Source organism: Bos grunniens, chromosome 5 (genome assembly GCF_055505025.1).
Source record: "Bos grunniens cultivar Pamir isolate PY7600 chromosome 5, Bosgru_T2T1.0, whole genome shotgun sequence".
NCBI lineage: Eukaryota > Metazoa > Chordata > Mammalia > Artiodactyla > Bovidae > Bos > Bos grunniens.
The window spans coordinates 27551171-27561809 of NC_141169.1; the positions used below are offsets into that span (position 1 = coordinate 27551171).

A 10639-nucleotide genomic window follows, 5' to 3' on the forward strand; every position below is an offset into this window, starting at 1 on the left:
CAAGATTGTTTTGGCTATTCGTGCAAGGCTATATGAATGTTAGGATCACCTTTTGCATTTCTATAAAAATGGCCATTGGGATTAACTTTTTGATTTTTGAAATGTGGTATTGAATTGCCTATTCAAATTTTAATTAGTAAGTTTCCATTTTGTTTCGTGGCGGTGCTAGGTTGCGGTGTGCAGGCTCTTCTTTGTTGCGGCAAGTAGGTGTTTCTCTACTTGAGATGCACAGAGGCCTCTCTAGTTGCAGCATGTGGGTTTAGTGACCTTGTGGCACGTGGAATCTTAGGGGTCTCTAGTTGCAGCGTGTGGGCTTAGTGGCCCTGTGGCGTGTGGGATCTTAGTTTTCCAATCAGGGATCAAACTTGCATCCCCTGCATTGGAAGGCAGATTCTTAACCACTGGACTACCTGGGAAGTCCCAATTAATAAGTTTTTAAAATTCTCAAATTTGCCTGGTCTTCCATACAGGTCATTCCAGGAATTACCCTGACTTCAAGCTCTATCTCCAAAACTCTAGATCCCCTTTGTGCAATGTACAGTAAAGAGAAAAATTTACCAACTCTGGCCTTCCTTTCTTCATTATCTCAGACTTTTAGACAGCTCTTCTTAAGGTCTAATTGTTATTCCTCTTGCTGTCATTTTGGTCAATTACAGCTGATTTCCCTGCCTTTTTCACATACTCCCTCATCTGCTCCAGCATTCTTTCCTCTCATTCCTAATCCCTGACTTCCCACCCCCCCTTATTTAGAGCCCCTGGCCCTCTTCCTTTAGAATCCATGGTTATGAAAGCTAAAAGGACTGTCAGATTATTTTTTTCAGCTCACTTACTTTAAGTTATGGAAACTAAGGCTCAGAGAGAAAGTCTGACTTGACACCAGCCAGTGAGTGACTGAGACTGGACCAGACCTGGTCCATTTCCTCTCTGTTTTGTTCTCTTTCCACTATAGCTTGGAATTGGTGAAGAGCCCTGTGTGCAGACCTTCCTGCATCCATGTCCCCTCTCCAGACTCTTGCTTAGGCCATTTTGCCCACTCTGGCCTCATAAAGTCTGCACACGGGAGGGACAGGTCTTTTCCAAGGCTCCTACCGCAGCCTGAGACGTGCCTTTTCCTGCCATTTTGAAGAAACTGCTGAATCCACAGGGGGAAGTGAAACTATGGGGGGAGATAAAGAGTTGGGGTAGAGTTTTCAGAGGGACAACCACAGGCTAAGTTTAGAGGACCAAGAGTTTGGGGGCCCCTCCTGAGGACCCACGTGACCCCCTTTATATCCTATTACAGACCATGGTGGCTTTGTCAATGGTCCTTGTTTTCCTGCTGGCCCTGAGCAGAGGTGAAAGTGAGTTGGACGCCAAGAGCTCATCCCCACAGGAGGCCACAGAGTGGAGGGATCCCAATCTGTCCCTGCCAGGGTCCTGCCAGCCAGCTCCCTCCTGCCAAAAGTGCATCCTCTCACACCCGAGCTGTGCATGGTGCAAGCAACTGGTAAAGATGGGCCTGTGACCTCTGAACCGTGTGTGTGTGTGAATGTGTGCAACCTGGATATACAAGTATGATTGTGTGGGTACATGTGTGACGTTCTGGGTACGCTCTGTAGTCCTGTATATGACTGAGTTTGTGCACATGACTTCTGTCTGTGATTGCATGTGTGTGGGCACACACATGCATGCAAGAGTCCTCTGCACACATGTTTGTCTGCATCTGTGTATCTGTGTATATATGGAGAAGACTTGTGACCTTAAACTTGGAGGAAGCATGTTCTTACTGAACTCTTGTTTGTGTATAGCGAGAGGGATCTTTTGTGGGTATATCCATGAGAAAGTGTATTTGTCAGCTTGGGGCTGTCAAAATACCATAGACTGGGGTGGGGGTGGGGGGCTTAAGTGACAGGAATTTATTTTACAAACAAATTGATTGAGGATGTGAAATCCCAGATCAAGGTGGTAGCTGATTCAGTTCCTAGTGAGAGCTCTCTTCCTGGCTTGCTAATGGGCTGCAGACAAGCTCTCTGGTGTTTCTTCTTATAGGGATCTAATCAACAGATCATGAGGGCTCTACTCACATGACCTCATCTAACCTTAATTTATTCTCTAAGGCCCCAACTCCACATACTATCATGTTGGGGGTCAGTCCACTGCAAAAGTGTGTGATTGGGTTTCTGGATCTGGGTTGGGGGTGGAGGTGTGTTCCTGGGTATGCAGCAGCCTATGACTGGGAGGGTAGGCTGGAAGGAGCTGGAAGCCTATGGGCTTTGGGGCAAAGGCTTGAACTACCTAAGTGGCAAGAAGGATGTGGGGGGTGGGGGAGAGGGTGTCTTCCTGGCTGGTCAAACAAAGCTGTTCTTTGTTCATGCCTTAAAGAGACAGGGCTCTGGTGTAGCAGAGCAAAAGGGGTGCCTGAGCTGGGGGGATGGGGCAGAACCGTCTCACAGGAAATGGGGAGTTAGATGAGATAAGAAAGGTGGGCACACTCATGGGGGGAAGACAGAGCTCCAGAGCTGAGTGGGTCCAGGAGAAAGGCACGTAGTGAATCTGGGAGGCCTGGAAGGGGAGACACAGTCAGTGGGAGGCAGAGACCAGAGGTGCCAGGCCAGAGGAGCCAGGCAGGGACTCTTGGGCCAGCTGGATGCGAGTCAGTCTCCTCCAGTCCCCAGACCAGAGCCTGGCTGGCACCTGGGCCAGCTGAGAAGCTGCTCTAACCATTTCCTTCCCCTGTGGCTCCCCAGCCAGTCTCGGGGTACCAGACACACTGAGGAGAAGGGGGTATTCTCTTCTGTCCCTATCGTTTCCCTTCCCAGAAACTGTCTTAATCTGACCCCCTTCCCTTTTTGGCCTGAGTTTGCAGCAGGGAAGGGCGGGGCGGGGCGAGGGTGTACTAGGAGGACAGGTTCTTCCTTTTTTAATGGTAGTGAGGTCCCTAAGATCTCAGCAGGAACTCTGTCCTGCTGTGGGAGGTGAGAGGTAGGTATCTGGCGGAAAGGGGGTGTCGAGATGAGGGTAGGAGAAGGGAGATGCTGTAGGAAGTGGGCTCTGGACAAGGAAGTAAGTACGAGGTTCCAGGGTAGCTGTGGAAGGAAGGGAGGGGAGGGAATTGGGGGTGGGTGCGGGGCTCAGGGAGTTGCCTAACAGGGGAGGGCTTGGAAGTGGCCAGGACGGCAGGGTGGTTCTGGGAGCCGGGCTGAGGGTTTCGGGGGATCAGGGTTCCCCACGCGCCTCCCCTTGCCGCGCAGAACTTCACAGCGTCCGGGGAGGCGGAGGCGCGGCGCTGTGCTCGGCGAGAAGAGCTGCTGGCCCGGGGCTGCCTCCCGGGGGAGCTGGAGGAGCCCCGCGGCCGGCAGGAGGTGCTGCAGGATGACCCGCTCAGCCAGGGCACCCGCGGCGAGGGGGCCACCCAGCTGGCGCCGCAGCGGGTCCGGGTCACGCTGCGGCCGGGTGAGTTAAGGGGTGATGGGCAGTGAGGCCGGGGGTTGGGATTCCACCGCGCCCCGCTGACCTCCCCATCACCTCTACCCGCAGGGGAGCCCCAGCAGCTCCGGGTCCGCTTCCTTCGAGCTGAGGGATACCCCGTGGACCTGTACTACCTTATGGACCTGAGCTACTCCATGAAGGACGACCTGGAGCGCGTGCGACAGCTCGGGCATGCGCTGCTGGTGCGGTTGCAGGAGGTCACTGACTCCGTGCGCATTGGTAAGCCCCGCGGAGCCCTGCCCGCTCCTGCCTGCCCTCTGCCTCTAACCAGCCGCACCCCACCCTCTGCCAATGCCTAGGACACACAAGGGCCTCACCTGCCCTCTCCTGCTCACCCCCCACACTCCAAGAAAATAATCGAAAAGATTCCCTGGAGAAGGGATAGGCTACCTACTCCAGTAGTCCTGGGCTTCCATGGGGGCTCAGACAAAAAGAATCCACCTGCAATGAGGAAGACCTGGGTTCCTGGAGGTGGGCATGGTGACCCACTTATTATTCTTGCCTGGAGAATCCCATGGACGGAGGAGCCTGGCGGGCTCCAGTCTATAGGGTCCCAAAGAGTCGGACACCACTGAGTGACTAAACACAGGATAAGAAAGTAAAGCGAGGGTTTATTTAAGTGAAACTGTGCTCTCAAGGGGAGAGAGAGCAGGCAGACTCAGGTGAGAGGCTGCCCTGAGGTTTTTTTCCTGCAAGCCGGTTACCTGGGGCGTAGAAATGAAGGGGCGAAACACTCGTGCCCTCTCCTGGTTTCTAACAGACCTGGCCAGGCCACGGGTTCCTGATATCTATCCTCAGAGACATCTTCTAGGTCAGAGCTAGGGGTCCTGTAGTACCCCTAATTTTACTGGAAGGGTAACTGAGGCCCCGAATCTGGACAGCCTGTTCAGACAGCTCCCAGCATCAGAGATGCCCTAGACGTGCCACCTGGACACTCCCCTGATGCCTCGTCTCCTGGCCAAGGTCTAAGTGCACCATCCCTGCCGCACCTGCTTGCATCCCTCTGTCCACCATCCCTGCTTCATCTTCTGCTGCTGCTGCCATTACTACACTGCACACTCGAGGCTTCTTTAGCTTCCACCAAACCCCTGCCTGCCACCATCATGTCCTCCTCCTCATATCCATTCCCCACTTCCCTGAGCCTGTGCACTCGCTCCTTTGCCCCTGCTGGGTCCTGGGTCCCTGGCCCTTTAGGACCACCCTCTCCCATTAGCTCCTCTGTGACTGTCCCCCACCCCAGTTTTTGGGGACTCTCTTCCTGAGTCCTTAGCAGTGGCCCCCCACCCAGTGACATCTGGCACTACCTTCATGACTCCTCCCAGGCTTTGGCTCCTTCGTGGACAAAACGGTGCTGCCCTTCGTGAGCACAGTGCCCTCCAAGCTTCGTCACCCCTGCCCCTCCCGGCTGGAGAGCTGCCAGCCACCCTTCAGTTTTCACCATGTGCTGTCCCTCACTGGGGATGCAGAGGCCTTCGAGCGGGAGGTGGGACGCCAGAACGTGTCCGGCAACCTGGACTTGCCCGAAGGTGGCTTTGATGCCATTCTGCAGGCTGCCCTCTGCCAGGTGAGGGGGTGGGGAGGGTCTTTGAGTTGGATGAGCTGGTTGGAGCCAAGATGGGCAGCTGTGGTTAGTCAGTGCACAGTTCTAGGGGTGCCCTTTGTGTTATAGTCCCTGTAGTTTGCACATTTATTTTGACAGTTTCCTGGTGGATTGGAGTGAAATGTCTAGAGGAAGAGGCATACTTTTCTAATTTACAAGGCCTCTACTAGCAGCAACCCTATTTGGGGAGAAGCAAGGAGCTGGAGACAGGGGGATGGACAAACTGAGTCAGAATGAGGCCGGCCACATCTTTGGCTAGTAGAGCTGGTGGGGGTAGCTCAAGGGCCCTCCGTGCTCAGGTGCACAGCCTCCCACCCACCCCACTCCAGAAGCAGATTGGCTGGAGAAATGTGTCCCGCCTGCTGGTGTTCACGTCAGATGACACATTCCACACAGCTGGGGACGGCAAGCTGGGCGGCATCTTCATGCCCAGCGACGGGCACTGCCACTTGGACAGCAATGGCCTCTACAGTCGCAGCCCAGAGTTTGTGAGTCGCCACCCTTCCCCACCCTCCCCGTGGGAGCCACACCTCTTCTCCCAGGACCTCTCCCTGTAGCCTCACTGTCCTTATGGTGGCCACCCTGCCATCCTCCTCAGCAGCTCCTCCTCTCCATGTCCCTCCACTTCCCAGCCTCTCCCCTCCTTCTAGCTGGTGGAACCCTGGATTTTCAGGGCACCTTGCATTCTGTGAGGGGGGCCTGGGGTACTCACCTTGTCCCCACTCCTTGCTCCAGGACTACCCTTCTGTGGGTCAAGTAGCCCAGGCCCTGTCTGCGGCAAACATTCAGCCCATCTTTGCTGTCACCAGTGCCACACTACCTGTCTACCGGGTAAGAGCTGTGTGAATGCCAAACCCTCCCATGCCCAGCCTTTCTCAGCTCCCTCAAAGGCCCATTTTCCTCTCCCGATATGCCCTCCTTCCAGAGTCCCACCCCGCCCCCCGCCCACGGCAAGCTTATTTCCTGAGAGTTGTGACCCACCATTTCCCTCAACTCCCCCCATCGCAGGAGCTGAGTAACCTGATTCCCAAGTCTGCAGTGGGGGAGCTGAGTGAGGACTCCAGCAATGTGGTGCAGCTCATCATGGATGCTTATAACGTGAGGGGCTAGGGGGGAGGGGCACTGGGGAAAGTGGAAAGGGACCCCCAGGTAGGATGGCAGAACCAAGAGGACAATCGCCTGTTGGTATCACACCCCACAGCTCCTGCCCACAGTCTGTGTGTGTGGTTGTCATTAACAGCTCACTCAGTCTTGCACTCATTCATAAATCTTAAGTGCCTGATTTCTACAGAGCATGAAGCACTGCTCTGGGCAAGAAAGGGAATTAATATTGATTGAGTTTTTATTTCATGCCAAGCACCATCCTAAGTACACACTGTTTGCTGTCTCATTTACTCCACTAAACCCCCTCCCTGCTTGGAAACTATTATTCTAGTTTTATCCATGGGGAGGAGGCTAAGTGACTTGCCCAAGATCACACAGATAACAGATGCAAGGGCTGGCACTTGTCTATACACAAAGAATGTCATATCTGGAGATTGCCTTCACTATAAGCTTATCAATAATTCAGAGATATTCTTCACAGGAACCATGGTATTTTACAGGTAGACAGAACCATAAAAATTCATGTTTCTTGGGGTTAGGTCTTATCTCTGCAACTTGACTGTAGGCTTCTTGATAACAGAGACTGTGTTCTAAACCCACGGTGAGAAAATGTGAGACAATATCAAATTTCCCAGGACAAACTCAATGGAAAGAATCTGTTCTTTAGACCTTGTATGCTCACAGATGACATGTCCAGACATGAGGTTTGAAAAACCTAGCTACTGCATGTGTACAGCGCTGGCTAGTCCCTGAGCCCCACCAGGTCTTTGCCGCAGTGGCACTGAGATGCCGTGTTGGAAACCTCTGGACCCTGTGTTCTCGCTCAAGGCCATCCCAGGTCCTTCCTGCAGAAACTCCTCCTGACTGGGCAGAGCAGAAGGAGCCCCCAGGTGGGCTGAGGGTGGGGTTCCGGCAGAATGTGGAACAGCTGGAGAGGGTGTGAGCTGTAACTGGCCTTCACATGGTCACTCTCTCTCGCTCTTTCCCCAGAGACTGTCATCCACTGTGACCCTCGAACACGAACACTCTCTTCTCCCTCCGGGGGTCCGCATCTCTTATGAATCTCAATGTGGGGATTCTGAGAAGAGACTGAGTGAAGCTGGCGACTGGGTACAGTGCAACCAAGTCCGAATCAACCAGACGGTGAGAAGGAAGGGTGTGGGGATGGGAGCGGGAAATTGAGCAGGCAGGAGGGGATGGGGGGTACAGGCCTGGGAAACAATGTAAAAAGCCTGGGGTGTCCTCCACCTGTCCTTTCTCAGACACTTTAATGAGCAGCTTCCTCAAATGTTTCTAGGAGATGGGTGTTAGCATGACCCTGCCCCTTCATTTGCTAAGTAGTTTTCTGGATGACCAATGGCTTTGCAATGTGTGTATGTGCACAGGAGTGTGTGTGCTCACGGGCTCTTAGTATGATTCCCCCCTGCCCTGTCCTCAGGTGAATTTTTGGGTTACTTTCCAAGCTACCCACTGCCTCCCAGAGCCTCATCTGCTGAGGTTCCGAGCCCGTGGCTTCTCCGAGGAGCTGACTGTGGAGTTGCACACAGTGTGTGACTGTAACTGCAGCGACGCCCAGCTCCAGGCTCCTCACTGCAGTGATGGCCAGGGGCACCTCCAGTGTGGGGTGTGCAGGTGAGGGCCTACTTCCCTTCACCCATATGGCTCCCCCGTACTCCCACCTCGTCCTCCATCCCTCCACCCGCGACTCTGTCTCTAGGTATCTTTTTCGTAGACCTTCCAAGACTCGACCCTGACTTTCACCTCCTGAAGCTTCTTCCCTCCGCTGCAACTCTCCCTGCTCTTCTACTCCTCGGAACTCCATTATAGTCCATGCTCCTCTCAGCCTCGCTCTCTCTCCAGCTATCTTGAGATCTTAGGTTTAGAGGGTTTGGGGAAAGGCAGGTCAAGACATGGTCAAATTCTCTGATCCCCCCTTTCCCTCTCTTCCCTTCCCCCTCCCAGCTGTGTCCCCGGCCGCCTGGGTCGACTCTGTGAGTGTTCGGAGGCTGAGCTATCCTCCCCAGATCTGGAGTCTGGGTGCCGGGCCCCCAACGGCACAGGGCCCCTGTGCAGTGGGAGGGGACAATGCCAGTGTGGACGCTGCACCTGCAGTGGACAGAGCTCTGGACGCCTGTGCGAGTGTGACGATGCCAGCTGTGAGCGACATGAAGGCATCCTCTGTGGAGGTACCTGGAGACTTGGGGAGAAGGGTGGGGTCAGAGTGGCCCCCCAAGGGCGTTGAGGCTCTGGGAACTTCTTGATACCAAAGGCAGCAATCAGGCTGTGATGTAGGGGTTGGAAGTTGTCTGACACACTCGAGAGGGAAATGGATGCACAGGAGCAGATCAGCTCTAGGCAGCCCGTGATGGCATGTGGTGCCCAGTGGCTGTGGAGGATGGTTGTCACCCTCTGTGTGGCCCTACCTCAGGCTTTGGCCGTTGCCAATGTGGAGTGTGTCACTGTCACGCCAACCGCACGGGCAGAGCATGTGAATGCAGTGGCGACACGGACAACTGTGTCAGTCCTGACGGAGGGTTCTGCAATGGGCACGGACACTGCAATTGTAACCGCTGCCAGTGCGACGACGGCTACTATGGTGCCCTTTGTGATCAATGCTCAGGCTGCAAGACACCATGCGAGACACACAGGTGAGCCCTTAGGCCTTGCACCTCGGGAACAGGGCTCACTGAGCCCCTCCTGCCCACCTGCTCTTTCTGTGGGTCATCTGGGTGACAACTGCCCAGCTGGTAACTTACTGGTACCCACTGGACAGGGACTGCGCAGAGTGCAAAGCCTTTGGGACTGGTCCCCTGGCCAGGAACTGCAGCACAGCGTGTGCCCACGCCAACATGACTCTGGTTTTGACCCCTACCCTGGATGACAGCTGGTGTAAAGAGAGAACCCAGGACAACCAGCTCTTCTTCTTTCTGGCAGAGGATGAAGCTGGAGGCAGAGTTGTGCTCACAGTGAGACCTCCAGAGGGTAAGTGGGCAGGGATACTGTGGACATGCCACATGAAGTCCTGCAAGTTTAATGGGTAGGGGGCCAGAACTCTGGAGGTGAAAACGCCAGGCAATCAGGCTGGGGACTGAAGCAGAGCTGTGAAGCAAGCAGAGTGCAGATGCTGGATCAAGTGGACCTGGCTGAGGCCCTGAGTGCTGGGATAACCCTGATCCTGTGGAAGTTCCCTTTGTTTTCAATGACAGGCAAGACTAGGGAGGCTGATGGGGCTGGACACGTTGTGGGTGACGGGTGATCAATTCCTAGGCCCTGGCCCCCAGAAGTCCATTGTTTCTTCCCCATAGAGGGAGCAGACCACACCCGAATCATTGTGCTGGGCTGTGTGGGGGGCATCGTGGCGGTGGGACTGGGATTGGTCCTCGCTTATCGGCTCTCAGTGGAGATCTATGACCGCCGAGAATTCCATCGTTTTGAAAAGGAGCGGCAGCATCTCAACTGGAAGCAGGTGAGGAGCCTGCCTCCTCCCCCACTGGGTGGGGTTTTCCATGCTTCCCCTGGCTACAGGGGTTTTGCTTTCTGCTTCACCATCCCCAACTCCACCCCATTCCTTCTACACACCCCACACCCCAGGCCTGTGCCTCCTCTGCAGGCTTACCCTGGTTCCTCTGCTCATTTCCATCAGTTCCTGGGGTTCCTGCTCAAGTTCTAGGCTGGCCTCTTAGAACTAGATAAAAGAGGAGTCCTGGGACTTTTCCTCATCACTGGCAACTTCTTTCCGCAGGACCACAATCCTCTCTACCAAAGCGCCATCACGACCACTGTCAACCCCCGCTTTCAAGAGGCAGACAGCCCCGTTCTCTGAAGTGGGGAGAGAAAATCACTGCAGGGCTCTTCTCTGGGACCAAAGGAGTTGAGGCGTGGGGTGGATCGGGCTACAGCCGGGCAGGGGGCACTGAAAGGGCTGCCTGCTGCTGCAACCTTGCTTCCCTACCTCACGAGGAGTGGGGGCTCTCCCAGCCAGGTCTACAATAAAGTCTTACCTGAGAGCACACCGGTCAGTTTGTTTTGCCCCAGGCCAGGACATGTGGAGCCTGGGCCTCAGGAGGCTCACATGCAGTCCTCCCCCTACCACCTGAGGGCAAGTTTCTCAAGGTAACAGTGCGCAAGGATGACCTGGGCTGCGTGGGGAGCAGCGGCAGCACCGGGCTGGGTGGGCAAGTGAATCCTCAGCTGAGCTGACGAAGGAGCGCAACAGGACCACACTTGGAGAAACGCTGCCTTGGCTGGTGTCTAGCCTCGTTCTATCCTGCTACATTTCTTTTCTTTCCTTATTCAGAACTGATAGCCTGTTTTTACTTTTGCTTGTTGTGCCTCTGTGAAGGGGAGCTCATAGGTGCTGGAAGTTGTGGGGTGGTTGGTTACATTTGGTGGGAAAAAATAAAACTACTTTGGCCCCAGTGAAAAAACTTCTCCCAAGGATGTTCTTCCCAAAGAGGAGATAGTATG

General features: G+C 54.6%; 1 protein-coding gene across 7 annotated transcripts in view; it reads left to right on the forward strand.

The window, feature by feature from the left end:
• Positions 1-10599, forward strand: part of ITGB7 (integrin subunit beta 7) — a 15357-nt gene extending 4758 nt beyond the window's left edge. For 3 of the 7 annotated variants that reach the window (XM_086399267.1, XM_086399264.1, XM_086399268.1), the window contains 14 exons: positions 1283-1486; positions 3231-3432; positions 3517-3687; positions 4791-5032; positions 5398-5556; positions 5804-5899; positions 6077-6166; positions 7163-7315; positions 7611-7804; positions 8135-8358; positions 8601-8820; positions 8946-9154; positions 9478-9638; positions 9915-10599. In XM_086399267.1, coding sequence (XP_086255393.1) covers positions 1286-1486; positions 3231-3432; positions 3517-3687; positions 4791-5032; positions 5398-5556; positions 5804-5899; positions 6077-6166; positions 7163-7315; positions 7611-7804; positions 8135-8358; positions 8601-8820; positions 8946-9154; positions 9478-9638; positions 9915-9995 — 2403 coding nt within the window. In that variant the 5' untranslated portion in view covers positions 1283-1285 and the 3' untranslated portion in view covers positions 9996-10599. Of the gene's footprint in view, positions 1-1282; positions 1487-2884; positions 2962-3230; positions 3433-3516; positions 3688-4790; positions 5033-5397; positions 5557-5803; positions 5900-6076; positions 6167-7023; positions 7063-7162; positions 7316-7610; positions 7805-8134; positions 8359-8600; positions 8821-8945; positions 9155-9477; positions 9639-9914 lie in introns of those variants that run through there. The other 4 variants (XM_086399269.1, XM_086399266.1, XM_086399271.1 and 1 more) reach the window with 3 other exon arrangements.
• Positions 10600-10639: the final 40 nt, after the last annotated feature.